The sequence below is a fragment of the Nipponia nippon genome, unplaced genomic scaffold, assembly GCF_047370975.1.
Source record: "Nipponia nippon isolate SJK-2023a ecotype South Korea unplaced genomic scaffold, ASM4737097v1 scaffold_36, whole genome shotgun sequence".
NCBI classification, from domain to species: Eukaryota; Metazoa; Chordata; class Aves; order Pelecaniformes; family Threskiornithidae; genus Nipponia; species Nipponia nippon.
The window spans coordinates 861,249-886,492 of NW_028262354.1; the positions used below are offsets into that span (position 1 = coordinate 861,249).

A 25,244-nucleotide genomic window follows, 5' to 3' on the forward strand; every position below is an offset into this window, starting at 1 on the left:
TGGAAACGCCAGTTACGGACGCGTCTGATACTGGTGGGTTATGGTGGAGCTTCAGAGCTGGAGCTGTCGGCCGTCCCCATGGCGTTAGGCAGGGTGAGAGCCCTGGGGGCACCCGTGCCTGGTTCTCCTGCGCCCCGGCACCCTGGTGACAAGGGGCCGGTTCCAGAAACCCCTCGGAAACGTCGATGGCGTTTTGGTGTCAGCTCCTTGCCTGCGGAGCCTCCGGTGCTGGAAAACCGGGAGCCGAAATGGCTGCTGAGCCCCCGTGCAGCCCCAAAACCAGCGCGTGAGCTGGGGAAGGGCTTGTTCCCTCGTCCCGAGCCCGGGATGGTGGTCCGACTAAATCCCGAAGGCTTCGAACAAAACCTTTGGAGCTTGTCCGCAGCCTGGCCGCTGCGGTTTCCCTCCCCGTGGGGCAGGGCAGGGCCGGGCCCAGCCGAGGAGCGGTGCCAGCTCCGGACCTGGGCGCTGCAGGGAGGTGTCACCTCCTGGCACCGCTCTCCGAAAGCTGCCCAAAGGTCCCCGCTGCCACCTCTTTATTTAAAACAAACACTTCCCTCGCGGGCTAAATCCCTGAGGAATATCGAGCGGAGAGACGGTGCCACGGGCTGGGAGATCGGGGACGTGCCTGCGGCGGCGCAGCCCGGCCCATGCGCGGCAAGAGGGCATTTCTTTATTTTCCTTTTTTTTTTCCCTGCTGAACGGGTGCTTCACGTGAGAGCGGTGCCGGGACACCTCGAACAAAGGCTGCGGGAGCTTTTCAAAACCTCCAGGCCACTTCTGGCAGATGGGGATTAAACGCGTCGGGGTGTTCATCGCTCGCAGGTGCCTCTCGCGCGGGAACGGTTTGCTCCGTCTGCGGCTGCTTCGTTTCACGGTGGCTTTTCCCAGGAAATGAAATCCCCCCGGGATCCGGACGCGCTGGGTTTGTCCAAGGTGCGTAATCCTTCCGGCATCGCCCGGCGGCTCGCTGCGCCACGGGGCTCAGCCCCCCGGCAGTGGGGAGCGGAGCGGGGTCCAGCCCCGCAGCAGACGGTGCGGCGTGGGCAGCGTGACGCCGTTGGGAGCCTGAGTCACCTCCGCTTGCCCTGCCCTTATCGCAGCTCCTGGGTGCGCTGCTCCGCACCCTGACCGGCTCTCTGCACCCGCGCCGGCTGCTTAAAGCTCAGCCCCGAGCCGGCAGCAAGTTGTGCCGGGTTGGAAAAGTGCGACTGCACTGTGCCAAAGCTCCCTGGGGGAAGGAAATCCCTGCCCTTGGGAGATGGGGAAACTGAGGCACGGAGTAATGCTCCTTGCTCTGCAGTACAGCCTGTGATGCGTTATCCATAACTCCCACCGGCTGCCACGGGAAGGGCTCCCGGGAGCCGGGAAGGGGCAGCTCAGACCCCGAGGGGACCCTCAGGCTGCTCTGGGACCCTAAAAGCCGACGGAGCGGGAAACGGGAGGGCCCCTCTGTGCCGAGGGCGCCGGCAGCCCAGCGCGGAGCCGCGGCCGGTGGCTAAGGGAGGAGAGAACCGGGAAGCAAGGCCGAATTTGGGGTGCCCCGTGAGAACCAGGGCGTGCGTCCATCTGTCCGCTGGCAGGAATGGGAGCGGAGGCTCCGCGGCGATGCAGGGCAAAGGGTTAACAGGGAAAAGGATCTGATTTGCCCAGCGGTTCTTGGTTTGTTTTGTGTGTGAGAGGCAGGGAGGGAGCGCCCAGCTGGGGAGCTGGAGCAGGGCTGGTACCCAGCGCCCGGCTCCCATGGGGCCCGCGCCCCCCGCCACACCGCCGACAGGTACGTCCCTGGCAGCCCGGGGTGACCTGAGCCGCCCAGGAGCCGCCGGCCCCGCTCGTGGGTGCTGCAGCACCCATCTCGCCCGCTGCCACTGTCGCCTTTGTCCCACCGAGCCGCTCGCCGGCACCTTCCCTGCCCTTTGCCCTGCACCATGGCTGCTCCCGTGGGACGGCGGGGACGGGAGGCCTGGGTCCCCCCTCGCGCGCTCCCTCCCTGCTGCCGGCGGGCTTTGACCTCAAGGCCGCTGTTGGGACCCTCCCGCCGGTCGCTCGTCCTGCTTGTCCTCGGTTTCCCTGTCTAGCGGTGGTGGCCGGCACGAGCATCCTCCAGCCGCCGAGAAAGCCGGTGGCCGGCGGTTAATCCTCGCCGGTGCCAGGGAATCCGGCTCTGCCTGGAAAGAAACCAGGGGCAACGTCCTGGCACCCATGTCCTGCCCGCTGCAGGGACGGGTTCACCCTCCGCCGGCTCCTCTGGCTTCTCGGCAGAGGCTGGACCCCTCCGTTGGAGAGGCTTTTAGGAGGAAGACCTTGCTTCTTGCTTCCTCCCCTGGGAGCCGTGACTCCGGCCTGGCACTCGCTGCTCCGGCTGGGTCCAAAGTGCTGGCGGAGCTGCCTGGGCGTGCAGGCTGGCTGCGCTGTGGCACCCATTGCCCTCCAGCCCGCCCAGCACCCAGGGTGTCCGGGGACTTGTCCCCAGGACCCGGCGCTGGCCTGGAGCAGGCGGCGGGGCCGGAGGAGCCCGGCGCGGTCTCCACCCCTACCAACGCACACCAGTGATGAGCATTGGCCGTTCTCAGCACGGAGCAGAGGGGCTGGGTGGGGGCATCTCCCCCAGGCCCCGTCTCCTGGCTGGGCTGAGCCGTCGTGCCGCGGTCCCCGCGCTCCATCCGGGAACCAAAGGCCGCTGGTGAGCGCAGCCTGCGGGTAACGCGATCCCCGGCCTCCTCGCTGCTCTCCAGCTGGTGCTCACCGATGTTTGGGGGGGCTGAAATACAAACGTGGATTAAGGCCGGCTCGGTGCCGGGCTTTTAGTGGTGCAGGGAGTCAGTGGCTCCTGGCCGGAGGAGCCCGTCTGTCACCGATGCGTCCGGGCACCAAGCGGGTAATGCCGCGGTGCCCTGCCGGGAGAGCCAGGCCGGCGGGAAGCTGCTGCCGGTGTCCCAGTGCCGACGGGCGGTAAATGGGGTTGGTTTGACTTGTTGGGGTGCAGGGGTGCACGCCGGGGCACTGCGCCGGACCGGAGCGGGCAGGCAAAGGCAGGGGCTGCGGAGGCTGGAGGTCGCCCGCAGGGTTGGGATCTGATCTGGGGGCTGCTGCTGCACCAGGATCCCCTCCCTTGCGCTGCCGGCTCCCGGCGCGGGAGGTTGGCTTTAGCCCCGAGATCCCCAGCTCTTTTTTGGCACTAAACCGGGAAGCTCCTGGGCATCCAGGTTGCTTTTCTGGGCACCGACGCCTGCAGGAGTCTGGGAGCCCGTAGATCACCCGGTCGCCTTGTGTGCTTTTGGGGAGAGCCGTGCTTATCGGTGGCGGAAGTGCCAGCGAGCGATGGGCGCCATCTTCGCTATTTATTTATTCTTCTGTATTTATGGCAAAGCCGCTCGCTTGTTCTGCTCTGGTCCTGGGCAGATCGAAGGGCAGATGTGGAGGAAAGTGGGGTTTTTTTATCAGCTGACTGGGCCGGGAATGTAAAAACAGGAAAGCAGCTGAGCTCATCCCATTTCCCTCCCTGTCCCAAACGGGGCTGGCCGGGAGGGGAGAGCTGCCCACGGCGCAGCGGGGTGAGTCGGGGCTGGGCAGTGCCAGGGGAGGATGCGCCAGCCCCGGGGACGCCTCGGGCACCGGCATGGCCACTGGTGTTGGGATTTGGGGATTATGGGCAGGCGTGGGCAGCGTGGACCGGAGCAAGGGGCTGGATCACGGGGATCGGGGCGCTCCGCTGGGGTTCGCAGCCCTGGCTCCATCTTGCTAACGGCAGCAGGAGAAGGGGGTTTTGCTGAATGGGGGGGTAGCGTGGTCCAGACAAGGCTGGCAACGCTGCACTGGTGCTGCTGCGAGATGGAGGGACCGGGCATGATGGGGAGCCGGGTTTGGGGGGGCTAAAAGCTGCACCCCGCGGCGGCTTTTCTTTAAGGGCTTCTGTAGCCGCTCGGCGTGGGCAGCCCAGGCGTCTCGGGGCGTCGGGATGCTCGGGGGCTTCCCCAGCCTGGCGTGGCCTTTCATGGGGGGCCATGGCCAGGCTAAAACCTCCCCGGGTGCCGTCCTGAAACCTCCCCGGGTCCCATCCCGCTGCCACGCAGGGGGCACAAGCAGGGGCCAGATGCCACCAGACAAAACCCAGGTCCCCAAGCGACTGCAGAGCGACCTGAGCATCCTCTCCCGAGGGACGGCTGCTCCGGGGGGATGGGGAAATTTGGGATCTTGTGTCCGGGCAGACGGGCTGCAGGCTGCATCCTTGTGGGGTCACCCTGGGGCGGTGGGACCCCGTCGCTGCTCAGCCCCCCCGGCCAAGCTGATGAGGAGCCGCTCTCATCCCAGCCAAATTCCTGGGCGCTTAATGAGTAACCGGGGCCGCGCCGGGCCTCGAGTGGGTGTTTCTGTGTGCTCCTGCCAGCCGCGGCCCCCCCGGGCCGTGTTTGTGCAGGGCTGGGGGCCAGGGGGGCCGGGAGCCCGCTCCATCGCGGCGCCGGCGCTGCAGGGTCGGGGGGCCCCGTGCGGTGCATGGGGCTCGGCGAGGTCAGCGCCGGGGTGGGGGACGCGGCCAGGAAGGGCAGCTCCTCTTTATGGCCATCATAACCTTTAGGGGCTGTTTAAAGCTCCAAGAGCAGCCGTAAAAACAATCTGGGGGAGCTGGGGGGGGGTCTGCAGAGCTCAGCTGAGACCCCCCCAACTCGTTTCATGCCCTGCGCCAAGGCTGGGCCGGCCACCCCCGACGCCTCCGCTCCTCCCTCCCGCAGCGTCCGGCCCTGAGCGCGGCATGGACGGTCCCGACATCTTCCTGGGTCCCTGCGAAGGTGCCCTCTGCGGGGTCCCGGGTCAGAAACGTCGCTGCATGTCGGCCCTGGAGCCCGTCACCGCAGCCAGCCCCAGCGCCGAGGCTGGCTGGGAGGAGGAGGAAGATGAGGATGAAGACCGCTTTCGAGGGGTGCCGTTGCGGCGATCCTGTGCCCTCCGGACCTCCATCCGCTCCCGGGACCCCTTCCGCCGGCACAGCTGGGAGCCGGGCAAGGAGCTGCGGCGGGTCCCCGGCTACGACCAGCTCAGGTAGCGGGGACCGGCCCCTGTCCCCATCCCGGCCCCGCAGCCAGCCAGCCCCCATCCAGGGGTCGGGGTGCACCCCGGGGACCAGCATCCCTTGCCCTGAGCCAGTGGGGATGCCCCGAAAGCCGGGTGCTAGAGCAAGGCTCACCCCACGGGGCTGGGGGTCCCGGTTTGGTGGGGTGTCCGTCCCCCCCCGGCTCAGGGTCCCCCTCTCCCCATCACAGCGTGAGTCTCAAAGGGCTGAGCCCCGACGACATCGACTCCAGTGCGGAGCAGCTGGACGGGCTGGGGCGGCACCGGCGGGACCCCCGGCGAGCCCCCCTCGTCCACAGCAACGACGACCTGGAGTCCCTGCCCTCCCAGGAGGAGGAGGAGGACGAGGCCGATGTGCAGCGGGCGCAGGTAGGAGCCTCCTCCTCCTCCTCTCCCTGCCCCCCAGGGTGTCCTGTCACCCAGCACCCACCTGCAGCCGGGGGATGGGTCCAGGGGCTGAGCTTGGCTGAGGGTAGGGGACCCCGGGAGAGGGGATCGCGATGGGTCCCAGGGAAAGCCCCATCCTGGGTGGCTTTGCCATCGCCCTGGGACCGGGACGCTCCTGCCCAGGCTGTGGCATCCTCTGGGAGCAGCTTCGTTTTGAGGATCAACAGTGGGGAGGGGAAAATAGATGGGTCACAAGCTCGGGGACCGTCCGGCACCGGTACGAGCCCGGGCGCGCCGTGCCGGGGACCTGCAGCTGCCCTGTGCCACCCGCCGGGCCCTGCCGAAGGGCAGGTAGAGGGTGACAGGGCCGGGAGCCGGTGGCCCCGGTGCCAACCCCATCATGGCTGGTAGGAGGATGCGCGGAGGCTGCCAGCGTACCGGGCCAGGCAGAGCGCCGGCAGCTGTGTCCTCTCCAAATCGGCATCGCTCAGCGTCATCGACAGCTTCCCCGATGCAGACGGTGAGTGGTGGCACCCACGGCCCCCGGGCAGGACCGGGGCGATTCCCCCCACGTTGCATCCCCATCCCTGCTCAAACCCCCTCATAACCACCCAAAATCGATGGCGCTGCCGCCAAAGTTAATTATCTCTCATCCTCTCCCTGCGGCAGCCCTGGACCGCGGCAGATGCTTCACCAACCGAAAGAGTTGGCTTCTCCCACCGCGCTTCGGCCCCTCTGTTAATTCCCCTTTCTTTTGCCATTGCAGAAATTTCCCCCTTCGCCTCCCAGCAGAGCCTGGTCAATGGGTGAGTCGGGGGGACGCAGGCACGGGGCTGGGGGTGCCCGTTGTGCCCTGGGCCGGGGCGTGAACAAGGCAGCTCAGGGACCAGAGAGCCCCGAGGGGAGATTTAGAGGTGAAAACATCGGCCCAAAGAGGGGTTTGTTTTGCTTGCGGCTGCAGAGGGGGGCCGCGCTGAGACCCGACGCACTTCACTTGCTCCCAGCATCGGGGGCAGCAGGAGCGAACCCCCAGGGACAGCAGGCTGGAGGGGACGGCGTGTGTCGCCCCACTCCCGGCAGGGCATGGTGCCGGTGGCACCGGGCCCCCTCCGTCCCCACCGCCTGTCACAGCCCATTCCCATCTTCATTAGGCCGCTTGTTCCCGGGCACCGTCGCGCCCGCGGCTGGCCGGGAGCCCCGCGGGGGACGAGCGAGGACAGGGACGGGGACACGGAGGGGGCCAGGCTGGCCCCCAACCCCCTCGCCAAAAAGGATGGTGCTGTGCGGCCCCACCGCCGTCCCCTCCGGGTCCCCAGGGACAGGCTGGGCACGGGGCTTGTGTCCCCCCCCAGCCCCAAGGAACCAGGGCCAGTCCTGAGCGGGACCACCCCGGGAAGGGGGGCTCCACGCCTGTAGCACCCCACAACCCTGCGGCTGCACCCGTACAAACTGGCCCCACCGCCCCGCTCCCCGGGTGACGCGGTGGGGGTCACCGAGGAGGGGACGTAGCCGCCAGCCTGGGGGGGTCTCCGCACCCCGCGGGGCTCGGGGCGAACAGAAAGGGCTCTGTGCTCGACCCAGCTGCGAGCGGAGCAGCCACCCCGCAGAAGCCGGGGGGCCGGGGCGGCTGGGCTCGCTCCTCCCTGTTTCCCGGCCCCGCAGAGGCCGGGGACAGAGCGGGATTGTCCAGCTGGATCCTCCATCTCCTGCAGCTTCGGCGCCGGGAGCTGCGGGCAGCTGGCGGGGGAGGCGGGGAGCCAGCGCTGGGAAGAGACCCCCCTGGGCCGGACCCTCAGCTTCATCAGGAGGATGACGGGGAAGACGAAGGTAGGAGGGGAAGAGGAGAGGGTGGCGGGGCGATTCGCTCCCCGAGACACGGCGATGGGGGGGGTTCGTTTGACGCTCTGCCCTTTGGGGAAGCCGTGCCTCAGTTTCCCCTCTCCTGCCTGGCACCGGCCATCGCTGGGTTTCGTACTTTGGGATCTAAAGAGGGGGGAAAACCCCAAATGCGCGTGGGGAAGAAGGCGTTTGCACAGCGGGTACCGGATCCTGCCCGGGCACCGGCGACGCGGTTTCGGTGGCGCTGCCATCGCCCCCCTGTCCCGGTCCCCGTGTTGACACCATTACGGTGCATCCGGAGCCACCGGGGAGAGCGCCGGCTGGCGAGGACCGACGGCGTGCCCGGGATGGCGGTGGGCACCGGCGGCAAAGCCGCTCTCCCCCGGCCGCGAGGCGGGGGCCATGTGGGGACCCCTGCCACCGCCGGCTGGGGGACGGTCCCCACCGGGGCTCACCGGGCTCGGCCCCGCCGCGGCCGAGGAAATGAGGTTTTTCCTGGCGGCGGGCGCGCTTGTTTGTGCGCTGAGCTCACTGCCCGCACGCCCTCCCCCGGGCCCCTCCGCTCCAGCCCAGCGGTTTCCTGGAGCAATTCCTTCATTTGGGATCTTTTCCTCCGGCTCCTTCCCAGCTCGGAGGGCGGCAGGACCCTGCCCAGACCCCCCCCGTGCCTCAGTTTCCCCATTTCTCGGAGGCGATGCCTGCTCGTAGGGTGCCAGGGTGCTTAGGCTGAGGCTGGGCGGCCGTGGGGCAGCCAGGGGACGCGGTGGGGTCCTCCCCGGCCACCGCTGCCCCCCCGGGGGCCAGGAGCTTAGGGGGAAACTGAGGCACAGCAACGCACGCAGTGTCTTGGGGACATGGGGGCTGCCGATGGCTTTATGCCCCTGTGGCGTTGCTGTCCACCCCCTGCCACCCGCTTCTGGGGGTCGAAGCCCCCCTCGCCCCCCCAAGCGGCCCCCTGGGCTTGCGGTTTGCCGCCGTGCGAAGCCATTAATCCCCCCCGCCCCGGCCCCTGATCTCATCCTGCCTCCTCCCTGCCGGGCAGCGGGTGGCCGGATTAGCGGCCAGCTGTTACCATCATGGGGCCAATGGGCCAAAACCCGCCCGGCACAGCGGCACGGTCCAGGCCCCGCCGTCGGGACGGCTCCATCCTCCTCCCACCCCACCGGGTGCCGGACCGGGGCTGCGAAGGGGTTCAAATCCAGGATTGATTATTGTTATTGTTGTTTTGATGGAGCTGGAGGAGAGGGCTGCTCAGGCCAGGCTCTCGCCAAGGCTCAGCTTAGCCAAGTTTGTCCTAGAAAATCGCCGGGGAGGGAGAAGGGTCCTCGGAGGCTGGGAGCGCTGGTGGTGGTCTGGGGCCGGCCCCCCACGGCAGAGGCGGGGGAAAGGGGGTCGATCCCAGCCGAGGCAGCGGGACGCCGAGCCGCGCACGTGGCGATTGCGTCGGGCGGAGGGGATTGGGGTGCGGGGGGATCGGGGTGCCCACCCCAGCGTGGCTGAGGGGTTGCGCGGCAGAGCCCCCCCAGCGCGGTCCGCACGGTGCTGGCGGCACCGGGGTGGCACCAGGCGTCCCTGCGGCTGCGCCACCGGCCCAGGCAGCGCCATCCCCGTGGCGGGGGGGGACAGAGCTGGGGTCACGCTCTGCAAGATGGGTGCTCGTAGCTTGGGGGGTCCCAAGCAGAGGCTGCGGCAGGGATGAGGACGGGGCCCCGCGGTCCTGGGGCACCACGGAAGGGAGGCGCTGGGGCTCAAGGCGGCCATTGGTGGGGGTGACCCCCGTAAGGGGGCCCTCGGGAGGTCTGCAGGCAGCAGAGAGCGCCCAGCGGCGCTTTGGGGGGGACAAGCTGGAGCCACGCTGGGTTTTGGAGCGCTGGGCGCTGGCCGGGAAGTGGCTGCGGGGAGCGGGGAGGCCACGGAGGGGAGGGACCGTGCTATTTCAGGAAGAAATAATAATCGCAGCCGCCCCGGCCGAGCTCGCCGCCGCCTCGGGGACTCGGTGCGCGCCCGTCCCCGGGGAGCCCCAGCCATGTACGGCCGCTCTGCGCCCCGGGTGAGTCATGGGAACGGCTCGGCCCGGGGGTCCCGCGGGGGTCCCGGGGCATCGCTGCCGCTGCGGGTCTCGCCCAAGCACCCGACGCCGCCGGGTCGGCTCCTGGCCTTGCTGGGGAGGGACCGCGGGATGCTGGGGGGCTGCGGGGCATGGCGGGGGGGACCCCCAGGATCCGGCGCCCGCGATGCCGTGGGGCGGCTGCATCCCTGCGGCGATGCCCGTCGGCAGTTTTGGCGAGGGGCCGGTGCTGGGGTGAGTCTGGCCTCATGGGGGGGGACCACGCGGTTTCCCCGGGGCCGTGGGGTCCCCTCTGCGACCGGAGCACCCCCATCTCCTCCCTTCCCGACTTTTTATGGCCGAGCCGCGTCGCTTCCCCCTTCGCCCTCTGCTCCCACGTGATGCTCGCAGCACCGCGGGGCTTTCCAGAGCCCGGATCTGGCCCTGCCATGTGGGGCGAGGCACCGGCCCCCCCGGGCATCGCTGCAGCCTCCCCGCTGGCCGCATCCTGCCCCGGGGTAGCCCAGCGCCCGTTCGGGGTTTTCTTCCGTTGGTGTTGGGGTTGTTTTAGGGTTACGGCCGGGGAGGGGAAGCAGAAGCAAAGCCCGGCCGGAGGGGTTTGTACCTAGGGAGGAAATGAGAAATTGGGAATTAAGCTCTGGGTGAAAGGAGGAGCCAGGCCCCGCTCCCCGCGGATGCTTGGGGCGGCCTCGCGAGGGCTTGGTTCTGCTTTCGGGACCCCGGGTTCATTAAAACCCGGCCTTGGCAGCAGGGCCCCCGCCCAGGAACGAGCCGGCGCTGGGTTAACGGTCGCGGTTGCCTCTGGTAAACCGCTCCGGCTGCAGCAGCCACCTGGTTTCGGGTCATTGGATGTGTTTTCCCGACAGCTCCGCTCCAGCTCCTGACTTCTCCTCTTCCCTGGGAGCCGCGTGCGTGGGTGCATCCCGCCCCGCGTGGGCGCATCCCACCCCTTTCCCGCAGGGTTTGCAGGGCCGCTTTCGGCACCACCGCGCCGTCTCCTTTGCCGCCGGCAGTGATTTCTGCGGGGAAATTGAGGCCGCGCACAGAGCGGTGGCACCTGCCGGCAGCATCGGTGCCCTTTCGCGGTTACTCATTAAGCCGAGAGCTGCCAGCATCTCTCCTGGGCGCCCAGGCGGCTTTGTCCCCGTCCCCTTGGTGAGCGTCGAGTGCTGTCGGGCTGGGAAACGCGGAGAGAAGGGACGTTTATTTGTGTAAGGAGCCGTTTGCCGCCCCGCAGCCCCGCAGCGGGGCGGGCGGCTTTGCCCCGGGTCTCGCCGGGCGACGCGTCCCCGAAAAGCCTCCCCTTGCCCCCAGCCCCGGGCGCTGCCGGGACTTGGAGCCATCCCGGTGCCTCGGTTCTCCTGGCAACCTCGGTAGCGTTATCTCCGGCAGCGAGTGGGATAAATTTGATAAACCCCGGTTTCTCCCAGCCAGCCAGTTAATGTTCAACCAAGGTGAGGTTAGCCCAGCGCTGGCATCCTCCCCGAAGCTGGCGTTTTAAGGGAAAAAAGCACAATTTTCCCAAAATATTGCCTTCAGCCCGACTTTCCGTCGCTGGGGATCTGGATGGGAAAGCAGCTTTTTCTGTGTCCCCCCCCAAAAGCTGGTGGGAAGCGTCAGCAGCTCCCCGGGGCAGGGTCCGGCATCAATGTGCTCCGTTTGGGAGATAAAAGCCCCAAAATGGGGGGAAAAGGTCGCGCTGGGCCCACAGCGCGGGGGTGGGATTCGTGCGTCACCCCAAAACTGCGCTTTGGGGGCACTCAGGGCTCTGGGGGAGTTTTGGGGAGTCCCGTGGCAGCCGGTAATGGGGGATTGGAATCCCATGGGATTTTCTTCTTCTTTTTGGGATTCCAGCCCTGGTGTCGCCCAGGGAGGACGTGAGCGGCGGCTGGGTCGTGGTCCCCAAAGGCACGGGGCGTCCATGGGGCCGATGCTGGTCAGGGTGCCTGCGGGGAGGGGAAACTGAGGCACGAGAGCAAGGGCTGGGCGCTGGGGCACCGATCTGGGGGGACCCCGGTGTGATGCTTCCAGAGCAGCCGGCCGGATCCGGAGCAGCTCCGGAGGGCCGGAACCAGAGTGGCTCTGGAGCAGCCATTCCCGGCAGCCATTCCCGGATCCGGAGCGATGCTGGGTGGCCATTCCCAGATCCGGAGTGACTCCGGGGTGCCTGTTCCCAGCAGCCATTCCCGCATCCGGAGAGATGCTGGGTGGCCATTCCCAGATCCGGAGTGGCTCCGGGGTGCCCATTCCCAGCAGCCATTCCCGGATCCGCAGTGACTCCGGGGTCCCGTTCCCACGCTGCCGGTCCCTGCCCGGGGCCCGATCCCGCTCGCTGCCTGCCCCGCCTGGAACAAAGGCCCGCGGGCAGCACGAGGCCGGGGCAGGCAGCGCGACCCGCCCCCGGGAGGGCGGAGCCCGGGAGCAGGCAGGGGCAGGCAGGAGCGGGCAGGAGCGGAGCGGCCCCGCGGATTATGTCCCGCATCGAGTCGCTGGCCCGGGCCAGGAGCGATCGTGCCCAGGTGGGTGCCGGCGGGCGGTGCAGCCCCCCCGGGCCGGGGGGTCCCCCCCGGCCCCGCTCCCTCGGGGGGGGCATCTCCTGCTTTGGGGGGTCACCCCCATCCGCCGCGGGGGGGGGTCCTCGCTCGGCTCAGCTGCCCCCCCACCTTGGGGGGGCTCTGCCCTTCCCCACCGGGGGGGGGGGGCAGTTTTTGGGGTCCCGCCAGGGCGAGGGGGTGCGGGGGGGGCCGTGGGGATGGGGCGACGCTCGGCCCGGCGCTCCTAGGAAGGGGGGGTTATGCACCTTGGAGGGGGTCCCTGGCAAAGGGGGGGGCGCGGGGAGGTGGGCGAGGATCCTCCGCCAGCCTCGGCGCAGCCGCTCCCCATTGTGCAGCGGGGGCTCCTGGGAAGACAATAACCCTCCTGCCTGCACCGCTGCCCGCGCTCCTGCCCGCCGCCCTCGCCCCGACGCCCTCGCCCCGACGCCCCGCCGCGCACCGCCGCCACCCGCCGAACATCCCGCCCGCAACTTCTTCGGCGAAGCAGCGCCCAAACTTCCTCCATCGCTCTCGCCCGTCAGCCTTGTTTCCGCCGAAGCCGAAGGCCGTTTGGTGGCGTGGAAGCCCTCCAGCTCCGGCACGGCGGGTGAGGAAGTCGCCTTCTCCTCCTGCCGAGGGGGTGGGAGCGAGGTGGGACCCCCCCATCCCGGTTTTATTGTCCGCAGCCCGGTAGAGACAAAGCCCTGCCGCCGGTTGGGCGATGGGGAAACTGAGGCACGGGGAGCCGGGGCGCTCGCGGCCCGCGGGAGCGTCTCCCCGTCGCCCGGGGCTTGGCGAGGGTGCGAGGCGGGGGGGCCGGGCGCCATCGTGCTCCCCGGAGCATGTGGCAATCGCCGGCGTGGCGAAACGACGGGCAAGGGGGGAGCAAGGGGGGGCCCAGCTGGTGCCGGGCGCTGCCTGCGCTTGGCAGGGCTTTGTGCTCCTGCTGCCGGCTGCTGCGGGCGCGCGAGGCGGGCGGGCGGGCGTGCAAGGCGGGCGTGCAAGGTAGATGGGTGTGCGAGGCGGGCGTGCAAAGCTCCGCTCCTGCTCCCTGCCTCAGTTTACCCCAACCCGGGGATTTTCGCGGCGGGGGGGAAAACCCAGCGCTGGCGTGGTGGCGTGGACCGGCCTTGCGTGCAGCGAGTTTGTCAGGTCTGAGGCGGCTGGGGGCTTGGGGGCGTTCAGCCCCGGGATCCGGGTTTTGGGGGGCCGGCGGAGGTGGCGGCGGCGGGGGGAAGTGGTTGTTGGTTCCTGCGCCGGCCGGGGGGGGGAAATGGCGGTTTTTGTTTAAAGAAAGTTTCATCAAGGCCCGTTTCGCCCCACCCAGGGCCGTGCCCTGGCCCGGGGGGCTCGGAGGGTCCCCCTGGGAGGGGGGGGCTCCCGGCGCTTGGAGAGCAGCTGCCGTCCCCGCCGCCGGCTGTCACCGCCTCAGAAATGGGGGGGCCCCCAGCAAAGGCAGCGGGGGGGGGGACTCGCAGCCGCGGGGTCCCCCCGGCTGGGGTGTGCCGGCGGCAGATGGGACGTGTGGGGACCCCCCCGCTGTCCCGCCGCGGCTTTACAACCGTGGGGACCCCGTCTCCCATAGCGGGACCTGCTTTTGGGGGGGCTCCTGGCAGGGCAGCCCCCCCCCCCGGCTGCTGCCTTCCCTGGAGCCCCCAAAACAGCGGGGGGGGGGTCCCCTGCTGCAGCCCCTGCTGCAGCCCCTGCCCGCACCCCCAAACCCGCAGCCTCGCTCCTCCGGCGGCTCGAAACCTTGGGGGGGCGAATTTGGGGCTAAAATGGGGCTTTTGTGCACTGGGGGGGGGCACCCCATCTTTTTGTAGGGGGGAAGGGGCTGCTGGCCGTCCACGCGCAGTTTCGGCCCCGGCGCGGCGGCATCTTTTGTTGCCACGCCGGCGAGGACGGCGCTGGCTTTGTTCAGCGCCGGGGTGGCAGGCGGGGGGGGACTGTCCCCAACGAGGGGGGGACCGTCCCCAGCACGGACGGGACCGACGTGCCTCCGCAATGCCATTTCGGGGTTGGGTCCGTCACCCAGGTCAGACTTTCGCTTTTGGGGGGGGCCGCCCCCCCCCCGGCTCGTCGCAGCCGGCACAGAGGCGGTGATGCCGCAGGTGGCTTTTTTTGGGGGGGACGCAGACCACGGGGTGGTGGCAGCTGGGGTTGTCATCACCCCAAAGCCTCTCCCCCGGGTCTGGCTGGAGTTTTTCGGCTCCGGAGGCTGGCGCGGGTGTGTTCTCACGCAGGAAAAGAAATCGGCTATCTTGGGCGAAGTCGTGTCGGTGCCAGCAGAAATACACCCGCCGTAGGCGTCGCACCGCGGCGCCGGAAAAAAAATACCAAAACCCCCCGATTTCTATTTAAAGCGGAGAAACTTTCTGCTCCCCGCCAGTGCCGGGAAGGTCGGACGCGAGGGGACCCTCTGAAACCCCCGGCCGGAGAAGCCGCAGTGCCCCATGCCGGGGATTTGGCTCGGTACCCGTTTCTGTGCCGGCGGCGTTGGCCGGGGTTGGGGTTTTGGTGCCGGCTGCTGCTGGGTTTGGGGGTGATGCTGGGGGGGGTTGCATTGGGGTATCCGCTGCTGGGGTTTTTGGGGGACCCCAGCCGCCCCGTGTGTTTTGGGGGCGTGGGGACGGAGGCGGTGGCACGGCTGCGGGTTCCCCTGCCGCCTCCGACGTCCCCCCCCCGGCCGTGGGGCGCAGCCCGACACCCCCAAACCCGCTGTCGGACCCAGGCGTCTGGGCTGGGTGGGGTTCGCCGTCCCCCCCGGTCACCCCTTGCCGTGCCGGCGGTGGCCCCATCCCCACATGGGGCTGCCACGTCCTCGGCGCCAGCAGGGACCCCCTGTGCCCCCCCGCCTGGCCCGGGGGGGCCTTTTGTCCCCCACCGGCCTGGATTTGGGGGCTGCCGTCGGAGGGTCCCGGTCCCAAATGCCCCCCGCTGCCACCCCTGGGGGGCAGCTGGAGCCCCCCGTGGCTCCGAGCCCCCCAGTCCCCCCTGCCCCCCGTGCACCCTCCCGGCTATGGACGGGCCGGGGGCTGCGTGTGCCGCCCTCGCAGCTTCCAGGGCACCAGGGGCGATGGCGAAGCCCCCGGGGGCTTTATGGCACCGCTTGCGCCCGTCCCCCCCTGCCCCAGTGTGGCCTTTGCGGGGTGGGGGGGACCCGGGCGTGCTGCGGGGTGGGGGTCTGGGTGGGGGGACCCCAGCGAGGTGGGGGTCTGGGTGGTGGCGTGCTGCGGGGTGGGGGTCCAGACTGGGGGTGTCTGGGTGGGGGGGCCCAGGCAGGGTGGGGGTCCGGGTTGGGGGGACCCGGGCGTGCTGTGGGGTGGGGGTCTGGGTGGGGGGACCCAGGCGGGGGGGTCCGGGTCGGGGTCCCCGGGCGTGCTGCGGGGTGGGGGTCTGGGTGGGGGGGCCCAGGCGGGGGGGGTCCGGGTCGGGGGGCCCCGGGCGTGCTGTGGGGTGGGGGTCTGGGTGGGGGGACCCAGGCGGGGGGGGGGTCCGGGTCGGGGTCCCCGGGCGTGCTGCGGGGTGGGGGTCCAGACTGGGGGGGATCCAGGCAGGGTGGGGGTCCGGGTCGGGGGACCTGGGTGTGCTGCGGGGTGGGGGTCTGGGTGGGGGGACCTAGGTAGGCTGGGGGTCCCCACTGGGGGGGGGGAATCCAGGCATGCTGAGGGGTGGGGGTCTGGGTGGGGGGACCCAGGCAGGGTGGGGGTCCGGGTGTCGGGGACCCGGGCGTGCTGCGGGACGGGGGCCCGGGTGCGGGGGCCCGGGGCGGGTGGGGGCCGGTGTCGGACCCCGGCGGGGGGGCGGCGGAAGGGGAACGGCCCCCGCCTTTGTCTGGCGGCTTCCTGCGGCCCGGGCGGCTGCGGGCCCCGGCGCGGAGCGGGCGGAGCGAGCGAGGGGGGAAGGAGGAAGGCAAAGGAGGGAGAGCGGGGAAAAGGAAGGGGGGAAAGGGGGGGAAAGGGGGGGGAAAGGAAAGGAGGGAAAAAAAGCCAAAAGAAAGGAAAGAAAAAAGAAAGGAAAGAAAAAAGAAAGGAAAAATAAAGAAAAAAAGAAAGGAAAAAAGGAAAGCAGAAAAAAAGGAAAGACAAAAAAGGAAAGCAAAAAAAAGAAAAAATAAGAAAAGCAAAAAAGAGAAAAAAAGGGGAAAAAGGAAAGGAAAGCAAAAAAAGTTAAAAAAAAACCAAACAAAAAACATAAAAAAAGAAAAAAGCAGCAAAACCCAAAAGCAAAGCAAAGAAAAAAGCAAAGCAAAACAAAAAAAAGGCTTGTGAGCAATCGGGGCCCTGGCGGCTGCGGCCGGGCTCGGCGGGGCTGGGGGCTGTGGGCCGGGGGCTGCGGGGCCGGGGGTGCCACTGCTCCTGCGCCCCGTTCCCGGCGGAGGTGGAGAGCCCCCTCTGCACAGAGTGGACGAGCACCCGATCCCCCCGGCTCCGGCTGCGCTCCGTCGTGTGTCCCCCCGGCACGGAGCGGGGGCCACGGCTGCGTCCCCCCGTGTCCCCGCTCCCTGGGGACGCTGTGCTCAGCCCCGCTCCCGTCCCATGGGCTCCCGTGGTCTTCCTCGCCTCCCTCCCCACCTGCCTGGTCCTTCCCGGGGGGCCCTCGGCCTCTCGCTCGCCCTCCTGGGGGTTGGAAACCGGGGACCCCCTTTGGCGCTGGGCAACGGGGAGGGGGATTTGGGACCCAACGCGCCGGCGGTCTGGGGGGGCTGGCGCGGAGAGGGTCTGTTTGGCGGGTGCCCCGGTGCCAGGCACGGCCGGGTGCCCCGGCAGGGGGGGACAAAGGCGGCTCTGTGCCGGTCGGGGCGCGGGGGGGTCCGAGGCAGGAGCGGACGCCCTCGAGATGCTCGGGTCAACACCAGCTCGCTCCCAGTTTCCGGGAGGGGAAAACCATGGCAAGCCGCCGGCAGCACCGGGGTCCCAGGGCTGGACCCCGACACCGTTCCCATGATGGGCAGCTGGCCTCCAAACCCCCGTTTTGGGGGAAAAAGGGTGAAAATATCCGCTTTGGATAAAAAAAGGAAGTGGGAAGGCGCCGGGCTGCCGGCTGCGCTGCTCTGGCGATGCCCCCAGCCCCCAGGGGTGCCGGGGAGCATCGTCACCCCCTCCCCTCCCTGCTGCGGCCCCCGCATCTCGTCCCCATTGGGGCTGGCGGCGGTGGTGCCGGGGGGGGGGGGACGTGTGCTGGGGCGGGGGGGATTTCTCCCGCAGCCGCCCGGTTGTCATGGTTATGGGATGATGGGAAGCACGGGCGAGCGGAGCGATCGGGGTGGCTTCTCCCCAGCCCCTCGGCTCCCTGTCCTTCCCCCCCCGGGGTGGCAGGACCCCCCGAGCATCGCGGGGGACCGGGGCGTCCCACGTCACCCCCGGCTCCCCGCAACCATGAACCGCATCCCGAAGCAAGCGGGGGCCGTGCCGGGTGGTGCCGCCGGGCGCCCGCCGTGCCGCAGCCCCGTCAGGCGCCCGTCGCATCTCTCCGGGCAGAGCAAGGAGAAGGAGAAGATGAAGGAGGGCAAGGAGAAGGATGCCCGCTACACCAACGGCCACCTCTTCACCACCATCACCGTCTCCGGCATGACCATGTGCTTCGCCTGCAACAAGAGCATCACGGCCAAGGAAGCTCTTATCTGCCCCAGTGAGTAGCCGAAACGGCCGTGGCGGCTTTGCCGGGTGGGCACGGCAATCCCCGTTGCGAGCGGCCGGTTGCTCCCGGTTTGGCGGCGTGGATTCGTGCCGCAGAGCAGGAGCGATGCTCACGGAGATGATTTCTCCGAGGCATCCTGGCCAACGCCGGCGTGCTGCCCTGGCACGTCCCAGCAAGGCAGCTGGCACCGCCGGCGCCTTCCAGCTCCCCTGGTGCGGGCGATGCTGCGGTGCCGGATGGAGCCGGCGTGCCCGTGGCACCGGGCCGGCGCGGGGCATCGTGTCCTCCGCGGTTGGGGGGGCCTCGGCGGCACCGCGGCGGCTCAGCTGCTCCCCGGCAGCTGCGGCTCCGGCAGCGCCGGGTGTCATCCGCGTCCGCCCGGATTCCCCCCACATCTGCTCCCGTCGCTCCGGGGATGGCGGCTGCCCCGGGATGGGGGTGGCGGGAGGGTCCCCCCGATGCCGCCGGGGGTGGCCGTGCCATCACCTCTCCCTGTCCCGCCCCCCCCCAGCCTGCAACGTCACCATCCACAACCGCTGCAAGGACACGCTGCCCAACTGCACCAAGGTGAAGCAGAAGGTGAGCGCCCGCCCGGCTGTGACAAGTGACACGAGCTGGCCGGTCTCAGCCGCTCCAGGTTTTTTTTGGGGGGCGGGGGGGGACACAGGGGAACGGTGACAACCGCCGTGACGCCTCCGCTCCCTCCCCCAGCAACAGAAAGCGGCGCTGCTGAAGAACAGCTCGGCACTGCAGTCGGTCTCGCTGCGCAATAAAGGTGAGTGGGGTGCGATGTGCCGGCGGGTGGGGGAGGACAGCTCTTCCCCCCGCCATGCTGCCTGTCACCGAGGTGTCGGGGCAGGGCCAGGTCCCTCTCCCGGCTGCGGGGACAGCCCCGGGGAGGGCTGGGGGACACGTCCCCGGGTGGGGATGCCGGGGGGATGCTGTCTCGGGGTGTCCCCCGTGGGCGGCGGGGACACCGGGCACAGCCGGGGGGGGTGGTGCTGACCCCCGGTGTCCCCCCCCCAGCCGCCATCCGGGAGCGCCCCAACTCGGCCATCTACCCCTCGGAGAGCTTCCGCCAGACGCTGCTGGGTCCCCGCCGCGGCCGACCCTCCCTCTCCCTCTCCAAGAGCGTCTCTACCACCAACATCGCGGGGTAAGCGGGGGCGAAACAGGGCCCGGGGGGGCCAGGGGGTGTCCCCAGAGTGTCACCATCATGCCCCCCCCAGGACGTTCAACGATGAGTCTCCCCTGGGGATACGGCGGATCCTGTCCCAGTCCACGGACTCCCTCAACATGCGCAACCGCACGCTCTCCGTGGAGTCGCTCATCGACGAAGGTGGGGACCCACCGGGGTGGGTGACACGGGCTGGGGGGGACACGGGGCGCGGGGCCAGCCCCCCCCGGCTCCCACCGCCCTCCCGCGCAGGCCCCGACGTCATCCTCAACCAGCTGATGAGCGACTTCGAGACGGACGGGAAGGACTTCGAGGCGGATTCCTGGAGCTTGGCCGTGGATAACAGCTACCTGCAGCAGCACAAGATGGACGTCATGAAGCGCCAGGACGTCATCTACGGTGGGCGGCCGCGTGGGGAAGGCCTGGACCGGTGGCGCGGGGGGGGGACATGGGGGGACGGGGTACAGGGGTGAATTGGGGATGTAGGGACAGGGTAGGGGACACAGGGACAGGGTAGGGGACACAGGGATGGTCAGAGATGCAGGACCAGGGATGCAGGGATGGGGGACGTGGGGACAGGACGGGGGACACAGACAGGTCGGAGATGTAGGGATGGGGATGAAGAGATGGGGGACAGACGGAGGCGGTGGGGACAGGGCGAGGTGCTGTCCCCATGGTGCGGAGCAGGCTGGGACCCGCCGCGGTGGCTGCCCGCTCTCACCCATCCCCTCCTGCCGTAGAGCTGATCCAGACGGAGATCCACCACGTCCGCACGCTGAAGATCATGGCCAACATGTTCCGCAAGGCCATGCTGGACGATCTGCAGGTGGACCCGGGCACGGTGCAGAAAATCTTCCCCTGCGTGGATGAGCTGAGCCAGATCCACGAGCGGTTCCTGGCGCAGCTCCTGGAGCGTCGCCGGGAGTCCCTGGCCCACGACAGCAACAAGAACTTTGTCATCAACCGGCTGGGGGACATCCTCGTCAACCAGGTGGGGACGGTGCGGGGCCACCAGAGCTGGCGGGTGCTGGCGGGGAGGGTACGGGCTCACTGACCTCCCCTCATCTCCATCCCCCAAGTTTTCGGGCGCCAGCGCGGAGCAGCTGAAGAAAGCCTACTCCGAGTTCTGCAGCAAGCACACCAAAGCCGTGAAGGAGTACAAGGACCTGCTCGCTCGCGACAAGCGCTTCCAGCAGTTCATCCGGGTGAGCGCCCGTCATCCCCGCGCGGCTCCGGAGGGACCCGCGGGATGGGTGTCGGGGTCTCCCTGCGGGCTCCGGGCTTCGTGCCCTGCTGGAAGGCCCTTCTGCCAACTCCGTGCCTCGGTTTCCCCGGCTGCACGTCTCTCCCCAATGCCTCTTAACGTGGTTACGTGCCCCGGGGGGTCCGGCCGCTGCTCACGGGGTGCCCTGTGCTTCCTTCCCTCCCTCCGGCCGGCCAGCGGATGACGCGATCCCCGCTGCTCCGACGTCACGGGGTGCCCGAGTGCATTTTGCTGGTGACGCAGAGGATCACCAAGTACCCGGTGCTCATCGAGCGCATCCTGAAGAACTCCAAAGGTAACGGGGCTGGGGGCGGGCGGCAACGTGGGGGGCCCGTGCTGGGGGGTCCAGCCCTGACCGTGTCCCCCAACCCTTCATCCCAGACAACGAGGGTGACTCCGCGGACCTGTCGCGAGCGCTGAAGCTGGTGAAGGAGCTGATCTCCTCCATCAACGAGGAGGTGCACACGTGTGAGATGAACGCGCGGCTGTGGGACGTCTACAGGCGTGTGGACGGCCGGGCCAAAGTGCAGCTGCCATGGGAGAGCCGCGCCGGCATTTTCGGCAAGGACGAGCTCCTGCGGCGTAAGCTGGTGCACAGCGGCTGCATGCTCTGGAAGACGGCGGCCGGGCGCTTCAAAGGTGGGGAGCGGGGTGCTGGGGATGGAGATGCCAGCGGATGGGGATGCTGGGGGGCCAGGGTGCCAGGGAGTGGGGTAGCAGGGGATGGGGATACTGGGAGGCCAGGGTGCTGTGGGATGGGGTTAGCAGGGGATGGGGATACCCAGGGACCAGGGTGCCAGGGAGTGGGGTACCAGGGGATGGGGATGCTGGGGGGCCAGGGTGCCAGGGAATGGGGTAGCAGGGGGTGGGCATGCTGGGGGGCCAGGGTGCCAGGGAGTGGGGTGCCAGGGGATTGGAGGTACCTGAGGATGGGGCTGCCAGCGACCACAGTGCCAAGGGGTGGAAGATGCCAGAGGATGAGGGTACTTGCGTTTGGGGATGCTGGGGGACTGGGGTGCCAGGGAATGGGGGTCCAGGGGATGAGGGTACCTGGGGATGACGATGACGGGGTAGCAGGGTCCCAGGAGCTGGTGGTACCAAGGGATTGGTGGTACCTGCGGATGGAGATGCCAGGGGACTGAGGTGCCAGGGGATCGAGGTGCCAGGGGATGGGGGTGCCTGCGGAGCAGGGTGCCAGGTCACAGGGGTGCCAGGAGGCCCTCGCCCTCCATGGACGAATTTCGGAGCAGCCCTGGGACTCAGGGGGCCCTGGGGCTCTGCGGGGCGGGACACGCCACGGCCTCGCACCCACCCCAGCGTCTCACGTCCCTGCGCTCCCTCCCAGACGTCCTGGTGCTGCTCATGACGGACGTCCTCATCTTCCTGCAAGAGAAGGACCAGAAATACACCTTCCCCATGCTGGTGAGCCGCTGCCGCCTGGCCCCCCGCATCCCGGCCCCCCATCGCTGCCAGGACGGCTGTGCCAGCACCGGGATGGCGTTCCGACCCCGTCACCTGTCCCGCAGGACAAGCCGGCCGTCATCTCCCTGCAAAACCTCATCGTGCGGGATATCGCCAACCAGGAGAAGGGGATGTTCCTGATCAGCGCGGCGCCGCCGGAGATGTACGAGGTCCACGCCGCCTCCCGCGATGACCGCAACAACTGGATGAAGGTCATCCAGCAGACGGTCAGCCTGTGAGTGTCAGCCCCGGGGGGGGCGAGTTTGGGGGGTCCCCACGGCCACGGGGTGGGCGATGGAGGGGTGACGGGTTGGGTCCGCTGAGCCTCGGCAGGACGCGGCCGGTGGGAAGGGCGGACGTGGTGCGATGGCTTTGGGGGGTCCTGGCTCTGACCCCCCCGTCCCTTCCAGCTGCCCCAGCCGCCAGGACTTTCCTCTGATCGAGACAGAGATCGAAGCATCCTTACGCAAGCTGAAAGGTGGGTGCCACCGCCACGGGGGTCCCCATCCCCGTCCCCCCATCCCTGCCCGTCCCCCCCATCCCTGCTCACCCTCTCCCTCCCCGCAGACCGTATCCTGCAACACGATCGGAAGATCACGGCGCTGCTGGAGGAGAAGGTGGGGCTCTTTGCCGACATGCTGGCCCTGGCCAGCGGCTGCGAGGAGCCCTCGCCCACCCTGGCCCCCCGCACCCTCTTCCACTCTGACTCGGCCGAGAATTCCCGAGGGGAGAAGCTGATGCACGACGCCATCCGGGAAGGTATGGATGGGACCGGGGCTGCGATGCTCCGGGGTGCTCTGGGATGGCGATGCTCCGGGTGGGGAAACTGAGGCAGGGGTCCCACCCCGCGGCGTGGGGCTCACCCTGCACTTCCCCGCAGTGGAGTGCCTGAAGGAGATATTCACGGGCTACGGACGTGACCGGGACCAGAATAACCTCGCCGAGGCCGAGAGCTGCCCCAGCCCCGGCGCCAGCAGTAAGGCGGGGGACGGGGGACGCGGGGCAGGGGGCTGCGCCTGGCTCGGGGTCCCCTGGGACCGCGGTGGGGCTCACCCCGTGCCTCTCCCTGCAGACGGCGACGCCGGCAGCTTCAACGGCTCCCTGGAGTTCTGCAGGGCGGATTCGGATGCTGGGCAGCGGGTGAGCGCGGTGGGAGGGACGCCGGGGGGGACGCCCCCACCCCGTGCCACGGCCACCGCGGTGTCACTGGTCTCTTTCCATAGGATGGGAACGGCAACCAGCTCCTGCAGAGGGTACCCCAAGAGGTGAGGGGGGATGGGATGAGGGGAGAGACCCGGCTCCCTCCCCGCGGGGCCAGCGTGCCTCAGTTTCCCCACCCGGCTTCGCCAGGGGTTCACTGTCCCCTCCTTTCCTCCCCAGGAGATCAACCAGCGGCTGGTGAACCTCTACACCCTCCTGCACGGGCTCCAGGTTGGTGGGACCATACTGCGGGGAGGAGGGGGATGGTGATGGGGGGGGGGGGGACAAGGCGGCACCCCCCCTGCCTGCACCCCCCTGCCTGCACCCCCCTGCCCGCATCCCCCTGCCCACACCCCTGCCCGCCTCCCCGCAGGCGGTGGTGAGCCAGCAGGACACGCTGCTGGAGCTGCAGCTGCAGGAGGGCACGGAGAAACCGGCCCGCCGCGGTTCCCAACCGGCCCCGGCCGAACCGGCGGCACGAGCGGGCGAGAAGGCCGGCACGACGGAGCTGGCACTGCTGCAGCGGCAGCACGGGCTGCTGCAGGAGGAGCTGGGACGCTGCCGGCAGCTCTGCCAGGAGCGGGCGCAGGAAGCGGCGACCCTGGAGACGCGGCTGCGGGACAGCGAGCAGGAGCGCGCCCGGCTGGAGCGCGAGCTGGAGGAGGCCCGGCGGCAGCTGGGCGCCCTGCGGCAGGAGGGCGGCGCGCGGGGACGACGCGGAACCGATCCGCGGCGGAGGAGTCTGCCGGCGGGCGACGCGCTCTATCTCAGCTTCACCCCGCCCCAGGTAGTGGGCAGGATGGGGCCCACGCGCGGCGTGAGCGCGTCCGGTCTCAGCCCACCCGGGTTTGGGGTGCGGGGAGGTGACGGCGGGGGGCACAAACGTGCTCGTGCGTGGCACGAATGCATCTGGCCTCAGCCCACCCAGCTCTGGGGCCTCAGGAGGTGGTGGGGGTGGCAGGGGTGAAAGATGTGCTCATGCGTGACATGAGTGCATCCGGCCTCAGCCCACCTGGGTTTGGGGCCTGGGCGGGGGGGAAGATGCGCTCATGCATGACACAAGTGCGTCCGGCCTCAGCCCACCTGGGTTTGGGGTGCGGGGAGGTGGCGGCGGGGGCAAAAACGTGCTCATGCGTGGCATGAGTGCATCGGGCCTCAGCCCACCAGGCTTCAGGGCCTCAGGAGGCGGCAGGGGGTGTGTGAAAGATGCGCTCATGCATGACACGAGTGCATCCAGCCTCAGCCCCCTGACCACCACCCCCCCCTCCCAGCAGCTGAGCCACAGCCCCCACCCCGCCAGCCTCTCCTTCCACCACCCTGCCTTCGCCCCCTGCTCCCGGGAGGAGCTGGATTACCGGGGGGGCGATCCCGACCGGCTGCGGGAGGGCGAGGACGTCCTGGACGCGCTCCTGGAGGACGAGGACTTGGGGAGCCGCCGCTCGCCCCCCGCCAGCCCCCGAGGTGGGTCCCTGGGGCGGGGGGGGCAGGAGCCGGGCCCCGGGCGCCCGCCTTCCCGGGGCGGCGGGGGTTAACCCAGCGCTTTCCCACAGATTTCCTGAGGATGCAGGATATTCCCGAGGAGGTGGAGAGCAGCCAGGAGCTGAAGGAGGGCGACGGGGGCTCCTCGGACAGTTAGGGACCGGCTCCGGCCCCTCCCGGCCCCCCAGCACCCCACGGCCCCCCCCAGGGAGCCCCTGGGGGCAGGGTCCGGCCGTGGGGGGGTTGGGGACGGGGGGCACCTGGGGATTTTGGGGGAGCTGCTCTTCCCGGGGCAGCCTCACGGGGCTGGGGGGGTCCGGTCGCCCCCTCCCCTAAGCTGGGGGGGGGGGGGTGGCAGTTTGGGACCGATGTCCCCCCACCGCTCAGATTTATTTATTTATTTTCTCGTCTTGGGGTGGGAGGTGGCGGCCGGGGGGGTGCTGGTCTGTCCCAGGGGCGGGCAGGATGCGGCCCCCCCGGCCAGCGGTGGCCTCCCCGCTGGGGTGAGCTCATCCCCCACCCCGCTTCTGGGGGGCTGCCCGGGGTGAGAGGCAGTTTTGATCGGTTGGTTGGTTCCCCTTGGTTTAACTATTGAAAAAGAAGGAAAAAAAAAATTAAAAAAAAAATTGGAAAATAATGAAAAAGACCGGTTTGGACCCAAACTGTGCGGGGGGGGGGGCAGAGCCTGGCTGGGGGGGTGGGGTGGGCTGTGGGCACAGCCGGACCCCGGCCCCCAGGACGGGGACGTGAAGCGGGAGGACGGGGCGCTGCGGCCGTGGCATGCACCGAGTGTGTGGGGTCTCGAGCCCACGCCTGCATCCATCGGCCCCCCCGGATGGGAGGGCAGCGGTGGGTGTTTGTCCCCCCCCAGCCTGTCCCGTGTCCCCAGCCTGTCCCTACCGCATCGCCTCCGGGTGAGCTGAGCGTGTCTGTTCTCAGCAGGCTGCTCTTTGCACGGTGCCTGACGCCAGGGTGATGGGTGCCCACGGCTGGGGTGCCCGGGGGGGTGGCAGGGACGGTTTTCCCGGCTCTCACGGGGAAGACGTCGAGCGGGAGGTCCCCAGGGAGGTGACGGGACAAGCCTGGGCTGGGCGCGAGCCAGCCCCGGGCGTGGGGAGGCGACGGGGC

The 25,244-nt window shown here is 69.4% G+C and overlaps 1 protein-coding gene across 10 annotated transcripts; it reads left to right on the forward strand.

The window, feature by feature from the left end:
• The first annotated feature begins 654 nt into the window (after positions 1 to 654).
• Positions 655 to 24,753, forward strand: ARHGEF2 (Rho/Rac guanine nucleotide exchange factor 2). Of its 10 annotated transcripts, none has more exons than XM_087771941.1 (27): positions 655 to 936; positions 4,731 to 5,037; positions 5,259 to 5,436; positions 5,866 to 5,974; positions 6,221 to 6,260; positions 7,167 to 7,281; positions 17,376 to 17,526; positions 18,047 to 18,114; positions 18,247 to 18,310; positions 18,562 to 18,691; positions 18,765 to 18,874; positions 18,965 to 19,111; positions 19,453 to 19,703; positions 19,792 to 19,917; positions 20,154 to 20,271; positions 20,358 to 20,615; positions 21,322 to 21,398; positions 21,503 to 21,672; positions 21,848 to 21,915; positions 22,005 to 22,196; positions 22,318 to 22,413; positions 22,510 to 22,577; positions 22,661 to 22,702; positions 22,818 to 22,868; positions 23,011 to 23,424; positions 23,909 to 24,098; positions 24,188 to 24,753. In XM_087771941.1, the coding sequence occupies exons 2-27, from the start codon at positions 4,751 to 4,753 to the stop codon at positions 24,271 to 24,273; spliced, it is 3,606 nt and encodes a 1,201-aa protein (XP_087628067.1). In that variant the 5' UTR covers positions 655 to 936; positions 4,731 to 4,750; the 3' UTR covers positions 24,274 to 24,753. The 10 variants fall into 10 exon arrangements, with proteins under 10 accessions (XP_087628067.1, XP_087628065.1, XP_087628066.1 ...); XM_087771939.1 differs by lacking the exon at positions 655 to 936 and adding an exon at positions 1,708 to 1,777; XM_087771940.1 differs by lacking the exon at positions 655 to 936 and adding an exon at positions 3,423 to 3,554 and having other exon boundaries at positions 24,188 to 24,752.
• The last annotated feature ends 491 nt before the right edge of the window (positions 24,754 to 25,244 follow it).

Excerpts from the sequence above, each read along its gene's own strand:
- ARHGEF2 (XM_087771938.1), top strand. The coding sequence starts at position 16,434 with ATGGGCTCCCGTGGTCTTCCTCGCCTCCCTCCCCACCTGCCTGGTCCT. Across the intron at positions 21,916-22,004 it reads ATCCTTACGCAAGCTGAAAG|ACCGTATCCTGCAACACGAT; the intron begins GTGGGTGCCACC and ends CCCTCCCCGCAG. Across the intron at positions 22,197-22,317 it reads GCACGACGCCATCCGGGAAG|TGGAGTGCCTGAAGGAGATA; the intron begins GTATGGATGGGA and ends ACTTCCCCGCAG.